The sequence below is a fragment of the Spermophilus citellus genome (assembly GCF_964194105.1).
Source record: "Spermophilus citellus genome assembly, chromosome: 5".
In the NCBI taxonomy this organism is placed as follows: Eukaryota; Metazoa; Chordata; class Mammalia; order Rodentia; family Sciuridae; genus Spermophilus; species Spermophilus citellus.
This window is the reverse complement of record NC_138186.1, coordinates 85,832,704-85,855,409: the sequence shown is the minus strand read 5'-3', so window position 1 is coordinate 85,855,409 and position 22,706 is coordinate 85,832,704. Positions and strand designations below refer to the sequence as shown.

Below are 22,706 nucleotides of genomic sequence, written 5' to 3'. Positions count from 1 at the left end.
TGAGTGTGAATTTTGGCAGACTTTTACATTATTTTTACGTGCTAAATTGATAATATGGGCATATAGGGTTAAATAAAATGTATTATTAAAATTAAATTAACTTATTTCATTTGAATATGAATATGAGTGAATTTTGGCACAAACTGCTGCGTGGTAGAGAAACCCCAGCCAACAGGTGCAGTTCAGGAGCAGATGAGATCCAAGGGAAACCAAGACAGGCTGTGGAGCAATTCTAGGGGCTTACAGCTCCCATAGGAATGGTTCTGCTGTCTTGAAGCCCCTGCTTTGTGTCCAGCCCAGTAGAAATGCTGTCCCCACCAGATCCCTCCTAGAACACAAGAGCCCTCTTTTCCCTATCTGCTGAACAGTGCCTCAAAAGACATGAGGGCTGGGCTGCCTGTACTCCCTCTGGCTATAGCCCTTCTTAGAGATGGGGTCAAGGTAGCAGGACTGACCATGTGACTACTGGTTGACCAGAGAAGCTCAGCTGAAGCCCTGGGTACTCTAGATCTGAGCTAGGAGTTCTCTGGGAATCTGGAATGAGTTCCCTTCTCCTGAATGACATTCTAGGTGCCACCTGTTTTTAAACTCCTAATCTGGAACTCCTTAGGTGGGGTAGATAGGTGAGATTATGCAAGCTGAAGCCAGCTTTGCTGAGAAGCTCCCTACCTTCATGCCTTCTGTTTCCTTCTGGAATTAACTAAAGTAGATTTCAAGCATGGGCTGGGTGGTGATCACTGCCTGATCAAGTCCATTCTTTCTCTTCAGATTTTAGACCTTAAGCTGTAGTCCCTCAATCTCTACCAATACCAAGGTCTTTTCCTAGTTAGGGCTCTAAATTCTATGTTTCTGTAGCATTACTAGCTTCCCAGCACCATTCTATTATTATTGTTATTATTATCATTATTATTATTAAAAATTTAAGATGAATTATTTTAATTATCCGCATCCTCCTACTCCTACTTTCGCTCTTAACTTCATCCCTTTTATGAAGCTTATTGTTTCCCATTGAACAAGGGTTATGAGGTGGATGTTGACAACTTCCATTTAAGTTTTGGGGGAATCTGGCCTGCCCTCTGCCAGCCTCCCTGCTAGCCCAGGTAAGAGGAAGAAGAGGGGGGCTGGAGAGAAAGCCAAAAATGCAGCAAAACTAGGAGTTATATCTCAAGGTGGACTTCCTGACCACTAAGGATAGGAGAGTGGTGAGAGAGAGCAATTGTCTTTGTGCAGAGTTGTTCTTCAGCATGGGAGCAGGAGAGGCTCTAGAACAAGGTTCAACTAAGACACAGACCACAATTGGAACTGGGTCATTTCTTTGGAGAGCTGTTCTGTGCATTATAGTTATCAGCATTCCTTGCTTACTCTAATTATGACAACTCCTACATTTTATTGTCTCTAGAAACTACCAGATGTCTACTAGTGGCAAAATTACCCACCTGAGAATCAGTTCTGGAGTCAGGATGGTTTTCTCTTGAGTTATTTCCACTTTCCACCCTTCCCTAATCTGGTTGTTCATCTTAAGCCTGAGCCTTGAAGGAATGAGAACCCCTTATAAAGTAGGCTCAGTAGAGCTGCACATAATTTTTTTTTTTTTTTTTACTCAATGTATTGATTGTGCTTGTGTGGGATCATGTCTATGAAGGACATGTATTATGCTTCTCATTCTTGCTCTTTGGAAGAGGGGTTACTGCAGTATGGAAATAGGAACAGGATATGTTGGGATTGGAGAGGGAGGGGATAAAAACAGCAGATATACCCTAGTTATCTTCCCCAAGTTCTAAGTTTTTTTCTATGCCCTAGTCCTAAAACCAGACACAAGACTTAGGGAGTTTTGTCTGAAGACCAGGACCCATCCCTCACCTGTTCAAGTCTGCTTTAAATGGTAAAACAATGCAGGAGCAGCAGAGTCTTTAGGCACTTTGTTTTCTCAGGTGTTTTTATGTTCTGACCCTTTCCTTGTAGGGTAATTAGGAAGGCTGAACAAGATTATTTAGTTCCTGCCTGTTCTAAGACAATAAGGCTAGAGTCTTGCATTAGCTCTGTAATAGGACGCTTATTATATGGTAGTGGGTCAGGACTGTAGAAACTGGTATCCACTCTACTGATTCCACCATCCATCCAGTTTGCCCTATCTACAGTGGATTGATGTTTTAATTTTTTCAAATTTCATTGTACTTCCTGCAGTTTTTCTGGGTCTAAGATTAGTCATAGAGATACATTCCCAGTTTACTCTGTTCTAGTCAAGTTAGTTGTTCTGAAAACAGCCCACCTTGTTGCCCTAAAGGAACTCAATAGCCTGAGAGTTAAGACTAGAGATCTAAAGGGTTAGCAGGATAAGGTAGGAAGGGGGGCAGACTCCTGACCTCTCGACACATCCTATATATCCTTTGGACACATCTTCTCTTTGGTGCTCTCTTGCCTTGAGCTGCCTTCCTTCTCTAAGTGTATGCTACCATCACTTTAATAATAAAGTGATAGGAATAGATTTGAGAGTCATAATTTATATTAAAAAATTGTTGGACTTTTAAATACATTTTTTTCAAATAGAAAATGTAAGAAAAAATAAACTCTGGAGTTTTAATTTAAGTCCCTTAAATTTTCTATCTTCAGAATTTTTTATAAGTGTACGCTTTCAAAACAATATATTTTTCCTCAACTTCATACCAAGTTGGATACCAGTTCTTGTGTACTAAAATTCTAAAGGAAATGTATACTTTTAGTCATTTCTCTGGTGTTTTCTTATAAGCACTTCAGTTATCTTTTAAAACTGTGGCAAAGTTTGTTTTGAACAAGCCCCCAGTTTTTATAATTCAAATTTATTTTTTTGTTTTTATGCCTCCTTATTCACACTGCAATATTTCATAACATATTTTTCACTAAGTAATCTGCCTTTTGGTATATACTCAATATCCTTTTTTGCATTGTCTTATTAATTAAGATATCAATCAAGTCTTTGTAATTTTTTGTTGTTACAGGACAAATTGGTTTCTTTTTAGATTTTAAAGACTTCCTTAGAAAAAGCATACATTTATACCTTTGAAAAGAAGAAAAATACTCAGATTATGTATTGCACATCTTTATTTTAGTGGAGTGTGAGTTTTCATTAAAACTCTTAATAAGCTAGAATATGTTTTTTTCCATTTCTCTCCCCACTCTTTAAGATACAACACATCCAGTAAACTGGCTTAAACCAGTGTACGAGCTTGATCTCGAAGATGAGGATAATAATGGATTCATAAATGAGGATTTTATTGTTTGGATGCGTACTGCTGCATTACCTACTTTTCGTAAGTTGTATCGTCTTATCGAAAGGAAAAATGATTTACATCCAACATTACCAGCTGGACGATACTATTTGAATATCACGTACAGTATCCTTTTTTGGTTATGTATAAAGATTAATAGAACTTGAAAGGAATCTAGTGCAGCCTAATCTCAGTTATGTATCTTGTTACTTTGTGGTTAGTTTTGGTCTCTCCATTTGTATGGGTATGTGAGCATGTGAATGTATCTTTTAATTTATATCTTCTAGAAATGTCTTAAATTTGTATGTACTAGGTTTTCAAATGTACCACTTGGTAAAATTACTTAAAATATAGGTTCTTGATTCAATAAGCTAGGTATTTTTACAAGGGAAATCTTATAACTGAGCTTAACATAAAAGGTAAAGTGTACCTATTAAATAGGTGTTGATGGTACTGATGGTTCTTTTAATATATATTTTTAGATATTAAAAGTCAGCAGATGTATTAGTTCGTATCAAATAATTATTCATAATTATTGATGTGTTCACACATAGTATTATAGTTTTTATCATTAACTCTGTTGTTCCATATTAATAACTTAGGTTCACTTTCAGTACTGATATTTATTCCATTCTCACTATATGTCATCACTATGCTCAGTACTTTCCATGAGTTGTTTTGTTTAATTCAAGCAGTAACAGAGTTTTAGGTATCATCTCAAGAATGATTGTTGTAGACAAGAATATGGGAACCTAGAGTATTTAAATAGTTGGCTTGAGGTTACACCTGTAGTACTTAGAAAAGTTGGGGTTCAGAACCAGTGTGTTATCCTCAAAGGACATGACTTTACCATTAGCCACCATGATAAGCTGCATTCCCTAGCTAGTTCACCCAGGTAGTCAGACCAGCCATGTCTACGGAGATGCAAAGTCTTTTTTAGGGGGGCTATATCGGGCAGTTTCTTTTATTCTAAACAAAGCCCTTACATTGTTTACTCTATAGCCCATTGTTTATATATACTGTGAATGAAAAGTTTCCTAGATATTAATGTTTTAAATATTTGCTGATTTTTGCATTTTTAATTTTCATAATCTAAGTGAGCCATAAGTATATAGTTTTGGTTTAGAACGGATTAGTAAATAATTGAACTATACCAATTTCAAAATAAGGATTGATTTGGATCCTAGACTCTGTTAAACCTGAATACACAACTGAATATAACCCTGATAGGACATGGGACAGAAAGTGACCAATTTTTTGAAACCAGGCTTTCACAGGAGCAGTTTTGAATACACAGACCCACTTCAGGTGCTGGTAGGAAGAATGTTATTCAGAAAAGATAGCCAATAGATAGCTCTGTCACAACTAGTATCGCAAAGATCTAGTAAAAGAGTATGGGCAGATACCAGTGTTAGCCTGATGCAGAGCACGTAATGGAAATTATTAGCTGACATTAAATTTGCATTCAGGAAGTCAGCAGCAGGGTCCCAAACACTGAAAGAACTGTCAGGAAAAATGCAGGGTTCTTGTAAGTTGACAAAGACAGGAATTTGAACCTTCCAAACATCAAAGGTTCGTTATCAAAATGAGGGAATAAGGTGGGAACTGGATATTAGAATTACGGCAGAAACCCATTTTTTTAGAGTTGGGATACACAGAGAAAGCGAAATTGTCATGGGTGATTTGATATTGTATCCAGTTCCTAGGTCATTGGTTTAGGAACAGCATTTAAAATCATTCCTGCCTCAGTTTAGGATCACTTTAAGAAATTAGTAGATCTGAGCCTGCCATTTGGAGCCCAAGGATGTTGCAGAAACTATAGAAATTGTTGGGGCCTGACACTTGATTGAAAAGATGCTTTTGAAAAAGTTGTACCCTTGTTCATAGGACTTAATTGTCTCTTCTTCTCTACCCTAACTCTTGTCAGAATCTTAGAACTGTTCCATGTAGATAATTTATGGAAAAGGGGACACCCTTTCTTAAATCTTCTTAGCAGTCAGTTTTCACTTGTACTGTCAGTCATATACTCTGTGTCATAGCATGAGTTATGTTATTGTCCCAAATCAGCAAGTTAAAACTTCAGTATTTTGCTTTTTTTGACCTTGTGTTCAGAGCTCTTTTAGACTCCTAACTACACTTTTGCTATATATGCTTGAGTATACAGAGACTTCTAGTTCCTTGATTGTTTCATTTTCTCCTAGTCCATCAATCTCCTCTTCTTTTGTGGGCTTCATTGCTGTTTATCTGAAATATTATTTCATATTATACCCTTCCTTTGTAATGAGTTCAAAACCACCTGAGAAACTACATAACCCTTAAGTTTGATTTAGTAAAATATTTTGGCTTTTACTGCTAATATTTAATTTGCTTCATCTACCTTTCAAGATAATAATTTTTTGTGATTCAGAACATATGAGTAATATACCTGTGTATCATAATTATACAAATGAATTACAAGCAATTAAATGTCAACTTTAAAAATTGTATTTTAAATATCAAGTAACTAGAGATGGAAAAATCTTCCTATACCCTCTTCAGATTACCCTGTACATTCTTTTGATGGACGAAAACGGATGATCTTGAGCACTGTTTCATGGATGGGAGGCAAGAATCCATTTTTGGGGATTGCGTACATCACTATTGGATCCATCTCTTTCCTTCTAGGAGTTGTACTGCTAGTAATTAATCATAAATATAGAAACAGTAGTAATACTGCTGACATTACCATTTAATTTTATATTCTGAAAACAAATCTACTGCATGTGTATCAAGGCCAGGCCTATTCAACCTAAGCTTTGGAACGCTGATGTCTGGTTAGTATGTCATTTTGAAGTTGGCACATAACTGTTTTTTTTTTCAAAACATTCTTTGTCCTTTGCTTCTTCCCTATGATTGACTTATGAAAATATATGACGGGTATAAAAAATTAACTACATTGATCATATCAGCACTGTAGCTGCTAAAATGACATTCTAATGTTTGTTTTTTATTGCGACAGGCTACATGATGCATAGAGCCTCTTTCATGTGAAATGCATCTACTGCTTAATTGTTTATGCTATGTTGATAATATTATATTGACATATGATGCTGTATATGTGTACCTATGGTGTGAAGAAAGGAATTACAAGATGTATGAGTGTAATGACTTGCTAACTTTTCAGGATTCAGAGTTACAGAAAGATGAAGAAAAAATCTAAATAAAACACTTCATCATTTTCATGTGTTGTGTGTAAAGGCTTAAAGTACCATCTTTGTTGAGGTGGTTCATGTATTCAGTTTATCTATTACAGTTCTTTGTTAAGCTTAGCTTTCATTTCAGAGGACATGCTTATTACCTTGCCTGGCATAGAAATTGATGCTCAGTTCTAAAGAGGTCAGGTAGCTCCTGGATAGGAGAATTTAAAATTCCTCTTTTCATTTAGTTAAAATGTTGCAGTTAGAACCCCAATTCACTTGAAATGTTTAAACATGAGATCATTTCCCTTGAATGAGAAGAAAGAATATAGGTAAAATTGAAAAACTGCTTGGCAGATGATCATCTTCTGCCTTAATTGTAAATCAGATGAAAATGTTCAAAGGAGAGTGTTTTTATTCTTGTGATAGTAAACATTCAGAAAATTACTTCATGATTGAAAATACCTCACGTTGTTCTGATTTGGCAGGTAAGTGTTTTGACTTGAGTACTAATACTACAGAAAATTTTTAAACCTTAATTTCCTCTGTATTTCATTCAGTTTTGCATACAGGTCAAACGTGAATGTGTGTACACCTTCTCTTTAGTTAAGACACCAATTGGTTGGTTGGTTTTCCTAATACATTACTTTAGAAAGATTCCTACTTAAATTCTAGAGATTTTGGAGCATATACATGGCAAATTATAATATAATATATGATTGAAGTTATTTTATTTTCTACTAACTGGAATTATTTTAATATTCCTCACTGAATAAATGCTGTAATTTTTTTGGTATGGAATTTATTCTTGAAGTGAATGTAAACTTATTTTTCCACATGCATGAAAAACTATGTATTAATCAGAGATGAATTAATTGCATTTAAATTGCTTTTTTAATTTTACTAGAATAACTCATGCTTATGTAGAAAATGCCTGTTTATTCAGAATTTGCCATGATTTCCTTCAGTTATATTTAAATCAAAAGGTCTGAGTAATGTATCAATTTTGATTTATATGCTTTTTTAAAGAAAACAAATAATGTGATGGTTAGTAGAAGAAATTTGCCACACTTCTTTAAGTTTTTGTATAACGTGAAATTCAGTTAAAAGAACTTGTAATTCATAGTGACTTTTTTAAATTATAAAAATATTACTTGCATGAGTTATTTGATGTATGATTATCCTAAAATTTCTTAGTGCATAGGGTATTCTTTATTTTAAAATACTCTTTATTTTGTCAGTCCTTCAGAATGTTCTTTATTCTGAAAATTGTCTCTCTTGCACGTGGCAGTTAATTTTCTGGGTTACATCATGGGTGGAGGGAGGTTTCTTCAGTCTTTTTAGATTAAGTCTGTGCTGTTTAAGGAAGACTACTATCCTGTGTCTTTTGTTCTGACTGGGGGACCAAACAGGCTGCTAAAGAAAAGTTGAAGAACCCTTCCAACACTTTCATAACTGTGGAGAAGATGGAATCTTAAAATACAATTGGAGTTTTATTCATCTGACAAGTGCATTGGTGATCTTAAGTTCTTATTGTCTCTTGCCCTTTGAGCTCTAAGGATTCCTATTACTAAATATGAAGAATATGGAACATTCACATGGCATCTGCAAAGCATGAGGGGAGGGAAAACATTTCTTTCTTAAAGGCTTTATACTTATATTTTGGAAACATTGATGTTCTACTCAAATTTCAGACTCTTATTACATTTTAAGGCAACTAGGTTAAGTAGAAGTCTTGGGAAAATGCATTAATTTGCAGGAAGCATTTTGACATGAAAAGTTTCCCAATTGGAGAAATTATTTAGTAAGAAAAAGCAAAGAAACTTCATTGAAATCATAAGGCAGTTTAAGAAAAAACTGGAAAAAAAACCCCTATATACTACCTAATAGAAAATCAGAGATTTATTCATCCAGGAGAAGAGTCAAGTGAATATTGTTTATTGGATAGTTACAGTTTATTTGTAACCTTGATTATGTTTAAAAATAATATTCTGTTACTATGTTCTGTGTTAATAAAAATGAACAAAATTAACTTTGCTATGTGTAAGTGTCTTGCTAAAATAAATTGCCCCATTGTGGTTTCTAATGTTTAGTTAGTGAGTCCAGATTTTAACTTCTCAGTACCTAGATTTCACAAAATGTCTATTGTTAAGTTATTATGTTTGTGTTTATTAATCATTCTGATAACATAAATTGCAAGATTTATCTTGTGGAACATTTGTCCTTACTGGGAAGAGGTCAGATTGTTACCTGATTTGTAGACTGGCTAATTTTGGTTTTACATCAAGAGTAATATCTGGTAAACAGAGAGACAAGGATCATTAAAATAATGAAGTAGGGCACCCAAGAAATGAAAAGCCTGACTGGCAAGGGCAGTAACTGGGAGAGAGAGTTAATGAATTCTGTTCAGCCTGTTGCTTCCGGACTTAGAATTATTAAATGGCACTTCTTGTTTGATGAAGTTATAGTATGTTCTTTGTGAACATGGCAATATTAAGAGGAAGTTGAAGGGAGTAAAGACATGCTACTATTAAAGAGTTTCAATGCATAAATGTCTATTGTAGAATTTGATAATCTGGTAAAGTATTTAAAACCCATTCTTAGCTTTTGCATCATTTGGTAAACAAAAATCACATTTCTTGTGATGTCACTTGAACTTTCAAGATAAATGTATTGTCTAAAAGTAAATCAGACTAAGATGATCTTATTAGCTTTGATGTATAAAATTTATTAAAGTAATGTATACATTTAACAAAAATTAAATAATAAGTTCTAAAGGCTTTATGGTGAAAGCAGTAATTCCTGTCTGAACTTAACTTTCCTCTACAAAGACAATTACTTTGTGATTGTTTCTTTTATTTACCTCAATTTATTTAAATAATATGCCTATTGACTATTATTTGATTTTGTTTTAGATAATATTATCTTCTTGATGTTATATGACTTAGTTCTTTAACACACTATCTTACCTTCTCCTCTTATATAGTTGCATCTTAATATTGAGTAAATGCATTTGCTGTGACTATAAAAATAATGTATACTATAGAGCAAAGCATGTATCATGATTGCATTTTCCTTTATGTAATTTTCTTTTTCCTGAAATTAATATTTGCCTCATTTTGAACATAAAACTTTCTGTATACCTGTCTTAAAAATTTTCCAAATTCTTTGTCAAGTATACTGTGTTCTTATCAATAATTTTGAAGGGTTTTTGTACCCACAAAACGATAATGTCCTGTTTTTTACTTGAGGTCTATTCTGCAGTTATCCTTCTGTGTCAGTCTTTACAGGGCTCTCTGACCTGCTGTACAGCTGTTATCCCATGATCACCCTTGGGTCTAGTGTCTCTTGTTTCCTCATTTACTTTCTTGTCTACTCAGCATTTCCTAAAGCATGCATACCCTTAGAAGTGGGATATTAAAGGTAAATTTTCTGAGTCTTTATTTATCTAAAATGCCCTAAATCTACCCCTTATTTCATTGATAGTTTGACTATATCTATAATTTTAGGTTAAAAGTAATTTGTTCCAGATGTTGGAAGACAATGCTCTGTTCATTTTTTAAAAAGTATTTATTTATTTATCTGTGATGCTGGGGATTGAACCCAGGGTCTTGTGTATACAAGGCAGGCACTCTACCAACTAAGCTATATCCTCAGCCCTTTAGCCTTCATTTTTGCTTTTGGGAAATCTAATCTTATTTTAGTTAGATTTTGAACTCCAGCTAGGTTCTGATGCTTAATTTTCTTTTTTTCTCTCTGGTTTGGAAACTATTGCCTTTCTTCCTTCTTGAATTGTCCGATTTGAACTTTTAACATTATCTTCCTTCTTTTGAATTTATAATATATACTTTAAAAATATTTTAATTTCTAAGACTTCTTTCACTTGTATTCTGTTTTTAAAATATTCTAGTTTTAGTTCACAGATAAAATATTTTCTGAGAACATGTATGGATATATATATATATATATATATATATATATATATATATATAATGTTTTTTTGTTAGCACCAAAATTTATTTGTTTTTTGCTGTTTTTAATTTTTTTCTCTTGTTCATATAAACAATTTTCTTCATAATTTTGGGTATTTTGTCAATCTGTTATGTATTTGGCCACAAAAGACTCTAAAAGCTCTGTTTGTGGTGAGGCATGAAAGTGATAGGTTTCACTAGCACAGGGTCATTTGGCAAAATATTTCTTAACTTATTCATGATTTAAAGCTTAAATAAGTAACAAATAGCTGATGGGTCAGTATTCATAGGTAGACCACATTTTAAGAAGGCGATAGCAGAATATAATCAGGGACAGGCCTGTTAATGACCAGTTGAAAATTGTACACAACAGAAGGGTCAGATCTCCAGGACCCTTGCTTTACTCCACTTGGCCACACAGATATGATGTTTTACAGCCCATATTGTCTCCTATAAGTAGAAGAATGGAGGAAAAAAAAAAAAAACCCTTTCCCAACCTGCTTTCTTCTGCAGAAGACTATAGAGAATTCTTCCCCAGAGAAATTAAACAACCACTGTGAAAAGGGAGGTACTTCTTAGTTGGTTTCTTGTCCATCCCCTTTTATAGCATCTTTTTGCTGATGACTTTAGGTTTTTCCTTGGATTACTATAGGAACCATCCAAGTGAGTCTGTGGCCCTAGTAGTTTCATGTCCAGTTCAGCCTTTCATTGTTACTAGAGTGATCTTAAGATTGAGTTTTCATTTTAACAGTGTGCTATTTACTTTTGATAGCTCCAAGACACTTTCAATGTGTAATTTAAATTTGTCATTGAAATCAGTCTTTTACTGTTACCACAGCCCTTTACTTATCCTTCTAACATAACAAGCTATTTGTAATTTCCAAAGACATCTGTTCACCTTCTTCTTTGCCCTTGTAGATGTTATACCTTTTGCTAGAATTTTTCTTCTGTTGATCTGTTTCTCCTTATCCAGGCTTTCCTCCCATAACAATAACTAACATTTATTGAGTTATCTCGTTTGTGATAACTCTTTATAGGCACTCAATGATGGGGGATTCTACTATCTTCATTTTACGTATAAAGAAATTTGAGGTATAAGTAGGTTAGATAACTTGCCTTCAGTCACATTACTATTTTTCCCCCCAGTGCTGTGGATCAAAACTAGGACCTCAGGCATGCATCTTAGGCAGGTGCTCTACCACTGAGCTGCACCTACAGGCCCATTCAGGTCACTGTTAAGTGACAGATTCAGAATCTGTCTTTCAATTTTTTAACTACAACAATATGATTTCCCTTTTCACTCCAGCTAGGTTCTGTTTTTGTACTTCTTTGTAGTATGCCATGCTTGATGCCAAATGCGGGTTATTAAATCATGTTCTTACTCTAAAATGCTTTTAATCTCTACTCTCTTTATTCCAATTCTACCTTCCTTAAATTTCCCATAGCAACTTTTGTTGTATCAGCTACCTGGAGAGTCATTTCTGCCTGCAGTTCAAATGTACTATTATGTGAGTTTATAATCCTAATTAGACTATATGCTCCAGAAAGCCAGGACTTTAAAAAATACCTCCCAGCATATTATAAATTGTTTCATTCACAATAGATAGTCAGTAAATTCTTGTTCAAAAGGGAGTGACTCATATGTTTTTTTATGAAATGGTGTATAGCATACATTAAGGACTCAAGAGCCAGAGATAAAGATTATTAGCCCAACCCCTTAATATTAGTGAGGAATAACTGAGGCTTGCAATTGAATAAAATTATTTACTCAATAATATATAAAATACTAGGTCAACTAAGAGACAGCAGATGCTTCCTGATTTCCAAAGGTGATCCATGCAATTATGTGATGGTCAAATAAAATATGGAATTACATTGTAGTACTCTCTTATCTAACCAGTAGTTTTTATACATTAAAATCCGTATGAAGCTGTTCTATATTATTTTGTCAAATTGGAAGTAGATTAATTGGGTTCTTGAATCACAAACATATGCACATATGTCAAGATTACAAAAAAAATTCTGGTTTCTTTCTGTTTTTATGCTTTATGGATGCTGTAGGTAGGATGAAATCAGGGTGGTTATGTTTTTTAAAGGAAAATAAGGATTGGGTAGCTGCTTTGTTAACTTTGTAATTGTGAAATATTCACATCTGATATTAGTAAACAGTCTTAACACTATATCTAATTTTCTATACATCTACATAGAATATTGCCAATTCTGTTATACTTTTATGAGTCTTCTGAAAGCAGTGTTTTCAAAAGAGCCATTCTATAATATTCCAGACAGAAATATCACAGAAAAATCCAAACATGTTTAGGAAAGGAGCTTATTTTGAAAATAACATGGTTCTGAGAATAAATTGATCTGATAGTAAATTTCAAGTATGCCTAAGAGGATCCAATAAATTTTGGTAGGCACCCACACAAATTTCACCCAGTTTTCTGACACAATTTACAGAACAGGAGCAAGGACAGGAATCCTGGGACTGAATTACTTGGAAGAGTCCACCAAGTATTAAGAAATATTTTTTTAAATTACTCTCAATAAGTTCATTCTTTTATGCAGTATGCATTCATTCATCTAATATTTATGAAGAATTTTCTATGTAACCAATTACAATTCTGGGGCTGGTGATGATACACCAGTGAATAAAGCAGAGTTTTGAGGATAGTCATATTATCTAACTTAGATTCTTAGAAGGGTAATTGCTGCATGGAATAGATGAAGAGTAGTTGAAGAGTGGAAAGATGGAAACCAGTTAAAAGGGCCATTGCAGTAACCTGAGCAGAACATGCCGATGGCTTGGCATGGAGTAATGGTAGCATTGGCCTCAGGTTTAAGATGCTCACTAGACATTCAAGTGGAGAGGTTTGGCCTCAGGTTTAAGATGCTCACTAGACATTCAAGTGGAGAAGTCTTGAGTTAAAGGTAAATGTCAGTCTGGAAATTGTCACGCATGGGAATTGTCATCACATGAGTGGTATTTCAAGCCATGGAATTGATAAGTTCACCAAAGAGATGGATACAGAAAAAAGGGAAGATGGTTTTTTTTTTTAAATGTCTAGAGAATGAGGATCCAAGAAAAAACTAAAAGGAGCAGTCACTGAAATAAAAGGACTAAAAAAGTATGAAAGACTTGTTAAAACCAAACTCAAACTATACATACAGTGTTACACTGTATCACATTTATGGCTTATTTTCAATTTAAAAAATATCTTGAGGGGAGTGGTCAACTATATTATATGTTGCTGATGGAGAAATTGAAAACTAAAATTGACAGTTTAATAACATGGAAGCTATTGATGGACCCTAACAACAATAAAAACCTTTAAATGGGATAAGAAAAAAAATTTGGGAGGAGAGGAAGGGAGACAAGTATAAAGAAATCTGCATGTGCCTTATTTTGAAGGAGAAGAGAAATGGGATGGTAGTTAAATTTAGGAATGTGTTTATGGAATGAAGCAGTAAAAAGAAAATTGCAATGCACTCAGTGACAGGAATATTGGGATCTGTATCTACTTTAGGATCTGCTTAATGTGAATCCTTTGTTCTTTTTGTTAGAGCTTTCTAGATCTGTCAACCAGTAAATATTCATCCATCTGTTGGTTAATGGGTATCACAATCTCTGTTCTTGGGAAGTTTTTATCTAGTTGGATAAATGGAGAAAACATAACAACTTGAACAAGTTCAAATTATAGGCAGTAAAAAGTTCTCACAGTGTGTGATAACTGTGCACAAAAATTTGACTACAGTACATAATGCAAAGGAGGTAGATACCAGGTTCTCTTACCAGGTTCTCTGAGAAGGATGTGAATCAAGTATTTATAAACCTTGATGAGGAAGAGAATTTGAATTGAGACAAGTAACCTGGTGAACCAATTAACATAGTGGATTGTGGGGGCGGGGAACCCTAAGGGCTAGAAGAAATAATTTTGTCAGCTTTAATCCACACATTATACCTTTGCTAAATCCATATTAGTTTCTGCTTGAAATGGCAATGGAATAATTTGTAGGAGTCTAAAAAGGTGGAAATATTTACTGTAGAATGATAGGTATTTTCAGTTGTACACACTTAAGTGTGAACACAAGGAATAAAGCAAGACTGATGGGAGATATATGGGCAGCCCATCTGTACAATAATCGCCATCTGACAATTCCAATCATGGAATATAGTGCCCTGCTAAATCTGAAAGAGCAAGACTTGAATCTAGATTTGCCATCCTTTTCCTGACCTCCACCCAGCTCCAATTAAACTCCTCTTTTCAGCATTTCCCCAGAATTAATCGAGTGAGCTGCTTCCACAGTTTGGGGACACTACGGAAGAGCTTCCTACTTGGGGAGTTCAGCAGCAAGATGAAAAAAATCCTGACACGGCTCTTTCCAGCAGTATTCTCAAAACAAGGAACGTTAACACCTCACGACAGTTTCCTAGGTGGAAAAAACTGGATTGTGTCCGTGCTATCTTTTTGTTTCTAAACAATGGTTGTGAAATCGGATGAAATACACAAGATAACACGGACACAATCCGGGTTTTTCCTCTCAGGTGTACATCGCCTTCAAAACACTCGTTTTCTCTGATAGCCTAATCTCACAATTTTATCTACGCTTGTTGAACTACTTAAAACATCCCACACCGCCATTCCGGTCCCAAACATCTTGGACTCTTTTTGGAACTGCCACAGAAAAACTCACGAGAAGTAAGCGGCCGGCCGGCCGGCCGGCCAGCTGGGGCGGAGGCAGCCGGAACACGCCTATCCCTTTCCTCCGCTCTCTATGGTTAGGCGTAAAACCCCGCCTCTGCACCGACCGATTTCTGTTCTTCGACGCCTGCGCCAGAGGAGGAGGTAGTTCCGGTTCCGGCGTGGTTAATTTCGTTCTTGGCGTTCAGTTGTCGCGGTTGGTGGGCAGTAAGGGAGGCAAAATGCTGCGGAATCTGCTGGTAAGTAGCTGCTCGGTTTGCTTTAGTAATGAGCATGGGAGCCGAGAGTGGAGGCCAAGGGGCTGTGACCAAAACTCTCCTGGAAGTGGAGCAAAAGACGTCTTCTGAAGTCACCTTGGTCCGTGTCCTTTTCGCCTGACCTTTTTCCCCATTCGTGCCTTCCCTTAGCCCCTAGCCGTTCCTGGGTGGGGAGGAAAGAGCCTGAGAAGCTGGACAGAATTGCGGGTTAGACCACCTTGGGTTCTTAGCCACTGCTTCTAATTAATGGGTCACTGAAGAGGTTGTAGCTGATGTGAGTAAAATCAAGGGTTCCTGGTGAAAAATTTCTGACAACGGGGAACACTAGGGTTCCTCTGCTGCTAAAGGTTATAAATTTCAATGATTCTGAGCTTACGAGATCCAGAGACTGTTTTAAAAACAAGTCATCCGGTTTTGGATAGGACTTTGGGAAGCAGTCCCTTCCCGCGGTTCTGCGTTGCCCCCCAGGCCTCTATCTTCCGACTTTGAGTATGTGAAATGTTTTCCAAAAATTTGAAAAAATAGCAATGATCATTTTCTTTTATAGTTATTTAACAGTGTCTTACTTAGCTCCTCAATACCATTTATTTTAGAAAGTGGAATACATGTTTATTTCGTTATTTAAACTAAGTATGTAATGCAAGTTTTTTTGCGGGGTTGTGGAAGGATTGTGCCGGGGATTGAACTCAGGGGCACTCAATCACTGAGCCACATCCCCAGCACAATTTTATATATTATTTAGAGACAGGGTCTCACCGAGTTACCTATCGCCTTGCCATTGTTGAGGCTGGTTTTGAACTCGTGGACCTCCTGCTTAGCCTCGGGAGCCATTGGGATTACAGGCGTGAGCCAAATCTGTGCCCGGCATGTAATGCAAGTTTTTTTTTTTTTTTTTTTTAAATATCTATTAAGAATTTTTTAGGAGGCTGGGAGTGGTAGAGCACTTGGCTGGCATGCATAAGGTCCAGGTTTGAGCCCAGCACCACACACCCACACTAAAAATCTTAAGAAAAATGTAATTAAGGGAACGGTTTGATTAATTAGGAATGTTATTGGTTTATTTTGCTGTCTAGTAATCGATTCTTCATATGGAAGGGTATTAAATGGAAACATTTGAGTTTAGACTATTTTAGTTAACCATTTATTTCTGTAATATTTATATATTAAAATATTTTCCTTAAGGATTATAAAAAGCTACTGATTGAATTCAGCCAAAGATATGAATATGATCTTTGGAGACTGCAGAATGTAATATATGAAGAATAGAGCAGAGGATGGACAACAAATTGAAAAATATGGATGCTGGTCCATAAACTTTATTGTTGATAAATCAGATATGCTTCAAGACTCATTTCCTTCTATAATATTAAATATTGAAAGTGATTTCTTCTCAAGGTTTCTTTAGGCTCTAAATCTGTTTAATGTTTGTGGATTTTCCATTTCAGCGTTTTCATCAGATTGCCCAAAGGACCATCAGCACTGCTTCACGCAGACATTTTGAAAATAAAGTTCCAGAGAAACAAAAGCTGTTTCAGGTACTGAAATATTTTATAGGAGATTGTTACTTGTAGTAATTAGAGTACCAAAAAGTTGAAATGAGAAGTAAATCTGGAGAGTCTGCTGTAAGAGGTCCTCCTGTATTAGTAAAAGAATGATAAGAAATTGTTGGTAGCTAACTGAGCATTTGCTATATCCAAGAGGCCCTTGAGCAATTAGAAAAAAATGAGTGAAGAAAGGTATAGATCAATGATAAATTGTTTTGGAGGAGTTCATTAGCATTCTTTAGGGAGTAATTGCATAGGAGCATACAGAGAGACCACAGAAAGGACCCAGAAACACAGCAAGTATTATATAGAAATTTAATATATGTTGAAGGCTATAGCCACAGGAAAGGATGCAATAAATTAGTATTGACAAAAATAACTATTTTAAAGAAAGGAAGGTTAAATTCCTTCTACATAGTATACTAAGAAAATAAATTACATATGTAAATATTTTCCCTCAAAAAATTATATTTATAATCTTAAGGGAAGTCTTCTAAGTTAATCTTTATAAAACTGAGAAGCAGTAAAGAAGAAAAATTGCATGGTTTGGTGATTTAAAATTTACTTATAGTTAACCAAAGACAAGGCACAAATTGAGAGCAAAATGTCAAAATATAGCAAAAGGTTAATGTCCTTAGTATACAAAGAACTCCTATGAATCAATAAGAAATACAGGTTTAATTCATCACAGCCAAGAAAGAGATGCATACTCCTTTGGAGCACTGGAATAGGTGCTAGGCACCATTTACCTTACTGCCTCTCTGCCGTAATTGCATTCTAGATAGGTAGAAGCATTGCTGGCCTTGAATTGTGCCTCTGCCTGGAAACAAAACATGGTCTGTCCTCTGGAGAATCACTATTGGTTGAGTGTGCCCTGCCTAAACATGGAGTAGGAGTATTACTATGCTATGGTAGATGGGACTCAGACCTTCGAAGTCAATTTTTTCCTCTCATAGATTTATTGTAGATCAGCTCAGTCATTTCAGTGTCACCAGGAAATTGTCTTGGCTTGGTGTGGTGGTTCACGCCTGTAATCCCAGTAACCCCAGTAATTTAGGAGGCTGACGCAGAAGGATTGTAAGTTTGAGTCCATCCTCAGCAATTTAGCAGAATAAAATAAAAAGGACTGGGGATGTTCCTCCATGACGAGTGACCCTGGGTTTAATTCTCAGTACCAAAAAAAGAAAAAGAAAAAAAATGGCCGTATCCCTGAGCCCTCACCCCTCAGCTTGTGTAGTTCATGGGACTGCCCTAGTTTAACCTGTTCCTAGAACTGAAACAACAGTAGGTTCTATAAAAATGTGAACCTTTGGACCACAGTCTTATTAAAATAAACAAACATGAATTTAAAAAAATTAAAAATTGCTACTGCCCCCATCTGACTGGCAAGATTTTAGGATGCTTTAAAATAGGTTATGTTAACCAGGAATGGGAGATGTATGCATTCATCTACCATACTTTTATAATAGCAGTAAAGTTGGTACAAAAGTTTTAGAGGGTATATGAAAGTATTATTAAAAAGAAATTACATACCTTGTCACCTAGGAAGCCTACTTTTAAGACTATTTTCTTCAGAAATAATTGTGTAAGTATGTGAAAATGGGAATGAGGATCTTAATTTAGGGGGGGGGGGAACCCTAAAACCTGACAACCTAAATATCCATTAAGAAGAGTAACTAATTCAGGTTAAGATATTTTGGCATAGTGGAATACCATATAGCCATTGAAAAGAATAAGATAGGTTTGAAGTACTGAGCAAAAAGAAATAGTGTATGGCAGATGATTATATAGCATAACCTCATTTTGTGTGTTAAGTTTGTGTATATATTAGAATTAATGATGTAAGCATTAAAAGAGATCTATATCATACTGTGAATGGTGACTATTTCTTGGGAAAAGGCCTAGGGGAGTAGAACAATTTAACAGATTAGGAAAACAGAAAAGATTAACAAAATTGAGCTATTAAGCAAACTTTCATTGCTTTTTTTTTTTTAACTAAGAAGAAAAATAAGACAAATAAATACAATCAGAAATTTTAAAAAGACATGACAACCGAGACCACATAAATGCAAAGGACCCTAAGAGACTACTTTGAAAAATTACATGACCACAGATTGGATAACCTAAAAGAAATGTATAAATTCCCAGATACACAGCCTATCATTTGAACCAGGAAGATGCAGAAAATATAAACAGATCAATAATAAGTATAGAGATTGACCCAATAATGAAAAGTTCATCATCAAAGAAAAATTGGGCCCTAATGGTTTCATTATTGAATTCTACCCAACATTTAAAGAACTAGTTGCCAATTCTCAAGTTGTAGAAGAACTGAGCTGGGCACAGTGGTGCACGCCTGCAATCCCAGCAGTGATAAAAAATGTGTATGCCATACCAAATAAAATTAAAATATTCTATTTAACAGATATACTGAATATTCTGTGCCAGAAGCTGGAAGAGATGCTCGGCTTATAAAATTTAGGATTATAAACCAAAATCCCATGCCTGTCCCCTTCATTTTTTAGGATTTAAAAAAGTTTTTATTAGTATATTATAGTTCTACATAATATTGGAGTTCATTTTGACATAATCACACATGCGTGGAATTTGCTCCACTTTAGTCCCCAGTATGTCCTCTTTCCCTTCTCTCCTATTACTACTGGTTTTCCTCCCATTTATTTATACATATGTATATATTTTTAAATTGGTGCTTTATTGATATACATAAAGTTGAAATTCACTAAGGTATATTCTTATATGTACATAGCCTACTTTAATTTGCTCAATTTCATTTTGCCCTTCTTCCCTTTTCCAGCCCCCCCACCCTCACCCCCCACCAGTTCCCTTCCTCTTCTCCACTGATCTCCCTTCTATTTTCATGGAATCTTCCCCACTCCCCTTCCTTATTTGGTTTAGCTTCCACATATGAAAGAAAACATTCAGCCTTTGAATTTCTGAGTCTAGCTTCTATCCATTTCCATCCAGCAAATGACATAATTTCATTCTTTATGGCTGAGTAGAATTCCATTGAGAAATCTCCATTCTGTTCTCCAAAGTGGCTGTGCTGATTTATAGTCCCAAGAGTATATGAGTGAACTTTTTCCCCTACATCCTTGCCAACATTTGTTGTTATTTGTGTTCTTTATGATTGCCATCCTAACTGGAGCAAGATAAAATCTCAGTGTAGATTAGATTTGCATTTCCCTGATTGCTAGGGATGTTGAATATTTTTTTATATATTTGTTGGCCATTTGTATTTCTTCTTTTGAGAAGTGTCTGTTTAGTCCTTTTGCCTATTTGTTAATTGGGTTGGTTTCTTAGTGGTAAGTTTTTTGAGTTCTATATGTTGGATATTATTTATCTATCAGAGATCCCTGCTTCCACTTTTAAGAAGAACTTTCTACAACTAAATCTAAAGTATGGTGATTAAAATAAGAAAGTTAACTTTAAGGAGTTCATATTTTAAAAATAGTAGCAGAGAATAATCAGAATTGGAGCCCTTTTAGATTTGTGATATTTAAATATTTAAATTCCATGGTTTTAAGGAGCTGTTTCATTTTATATGAATGATTAATCTTTTGAAACTTAGTTGAAAACAAGAGACACATTTATTAATCTCATTTTTCTTTTAACCTAGGAGGATAATGGAATTCCGGTGCATCTAAAGGGTGGAGTAGCTGATGCCCTGCTGTATAGAGCCACCATGGTTCTTACAGTTGGTGGTAAGACATTTGGAATATTTGATTGTTCATAGATAAATAATAGTAATGTTATCAGGAGGCTCTGGAGCTTGTTTTTTTTGGCCAAAAAACATTCATTCTACGTTCTATAGCAAGGGCTTTTGAATATTTTTACTGTGATGAATCATACATCTTAACTCATGCATACATATTTATGATGAAAACAAAACTATTATACAACAATATTTAATTTTTACTTATACAGAGTCCTATGATAATTTTTCAACGTATTAGGCAGGTCCATTAGTGAATATGAGCAGGCATGTCACAAGTTGGTGTAGTAGGAGCATAGTTAGGAATTTGAATGATTGCTCTTTGGGGAAGGAAGGAAACAATATTTCTGTAGTTACCATGTCTTCATCATTTTGATCAGAATGCCACATACTTGAATTTTTATAACCCTTGAATGGGGTCTTTCATGTGTCCTTATTTTAAGAATGAGAAAATTACATTAGTCATCCAAGATAACATTGCTTCTATGTGGAAAAGCTGGGATTTGAACTCTTAATTACAAAGTCCTTATGCTCATGCCAAGGTAACTTCTTTTAACTTGAATACATATAAAAGTAGGTGGGGCATTTATGGATTAAGACAAAGACCGGTTAGTGACATTTGGATTTTCTTAATAAGATAATGTCCTATGTTCTTTTCAAAAATAATTATTTCTTAGACATTCTGGTAATAAGTTTTAAAAAATATAACTTCTTATATTAGCTGTTTTGTTATTTTAAAATCTCATTATTCATCTTTGGTTTTATGTCGATAACACACTTCAGGGAATACATGCATATTTTGACAGACACCTTCCTTTTTTTTGTCTTTTGAATCATTTTTAGCATTTCTCAGGCAATGTTAGGTTAATATGGAAATAACCTTTATGTATATTCTTAATCTCATTACATTTATTATTAAGGTGACAGAATATATATTTTTAAAACAGCCAACCTTTTTTTAAAAAAATTTAGTTTTTAGTTTTAGGTGGACACAATATCTTTATTTTACACTTATGTGGTGCCGAGGATCGAACCCAGTGCCTCGTGCATGCTTAGGTGAGCACTCCACCACTGAGCCACAACCCCAGCCCCAGCCAACCTTTTTTTAAATATTCATTTTTTTAGTTAGAGGTGAACACAATCTCTTTATTTTATTTTTATGTGGTGCCGAGGATTGAACCCAGTTCCTCACACATGCTAGGTGAGCACTCCACCACTGAGCCACAACCTCAGCCCAAGAATATATTTTTGTATAGAAGTTAATAAATATTAAAACTAATGAAATGTATTTTACATATTTATTTTAAAATTTTGCCAGTATCAATCAAAATACATTAATGTAATCTTAATGCCATCTTTGCCATATAATTTTTGAGCTGGAATGTGAAGCTTACATTCATTTAAATTCAGAATTTCTTGTAAGTTGTTTTGTTTGTTTTTCAGGAACAGCTTATGCCATATATGAGTTGGCCAAGGCTTCTTTTCCCAAGAAGCAGGATTGACTTCAGTCTTCTCAGCAATCATTTGGTTCAGTTTAATTCAGCTCTCTATGGACCAGTACTCTGATAAATAACAGAGCTCTTCTTTGGGGATCAATATTTATTGACTTGTACTAACTGCCACCAATAAAGCAGTCTTTACCATGCTTTGTCTTGTTTTTATCACTTAAGGGTAAATTACACCAATAATCTAGGTTTTGATTAGCACTTACAAATCTTAGGTAAGAAGCAAAAAAAATGATTCTTTTGTCCTTAAGCTTGTATAGATCACCATTCATTTGATGGTATTATAGTGAAGTTTTGCTTTTAGCACCTGAGAACTATACAGTGAATGGTCTTAATTTCAGTTAAGCCTAACACTTTCAAGCATATTGCTTTCTTTTTTCCCCTTTCTGCTGGAACCTGGGCATAGTAGAATCAAATTATATTTGGACCCTAGGATCTTAAGTTTGTTTTATGTCAGAGTGTGTTTAAATATTGTATGTATTCCATGGTTTAGACTTGGGCTTTAATAGAATGACTGTAAAAGAATTTAGGATTTTTTTCTCATACTCAGAATTGGCTTTTACTGTTAATCT

General features: G+C 34.9%; 2 protein-coding genes across 2 annotated transcripts in view; both read left to right on the top strand.

Annotated features, from left to right (window-relative positions):
* Positions 1 to 8,457, top strand: part of TMEM30A (transmembrane protein 30A) — a 30,313-nt gene extending 21,856 nt beyond the window's left edge. The window contains exons 6-7 of the mRNA XM_081296103.1: positions 3,162 to 3,371; positions 5,784 to 8,457. Of these exons, the coding sequence (XP_081152229.1) occupies positions 3,162 to 3,371; positions 5,784 to 5,977 (404 nt within the window). The 3' untranslated portion in view covers positions 5,978 to 8,457. The remainder of the gene's footprint in view (positions 1 to 3,161; positions 3,372 to 5,783) is intronic.
* Positions 8,458 to 15,184: 6,727 nt separating this feature from the next.
* COX7A2 (cytochrome c oxidase subunit 7A2) lies at positions 15,185 to 22,274 on the top strand. The gene is made up of 4 exons (XM_081295838.1): positions 15,185 to 15,334; positions 16,798 to 16,887; positions 20,534 to 20,618; positions 22,073 to 22,274. Exons 1-4 carry the CDS (start codon positions 15,317 to 15,319, stop codon positions 22,129 to 22,131), a joined length of 252 nt encoding a protein of 83 aa, XP_081151964.1. The 5' UTR covers positions 15,185 to 15,316; the 3' UTR covers positions 22,132 to 22,274.
* The last annotated feature ends 432 nt before the right edge of the window (positions 22,275 to 22,706 follow it).

Excerpts from the sequence above, each read along its gene's own strand:
- COX7A2 (XM_081295838.1), top strand. Across the intron at positions 16,888-20,533 it reads AGAAACAAAAGCTGTTTCAG|GAGGATAATGGAATTCCGGT; the intron begins GTACTGAAATAT and ends CTTTTAACCTAG. Across the intron at positions 20,619-22,072 it reads CATGGTTCTTACAGTTGGTG|GAACAGCTTATGCCATATAT; the intron begins GTAAGACATTTG and ends TTTGTTTTTCAG.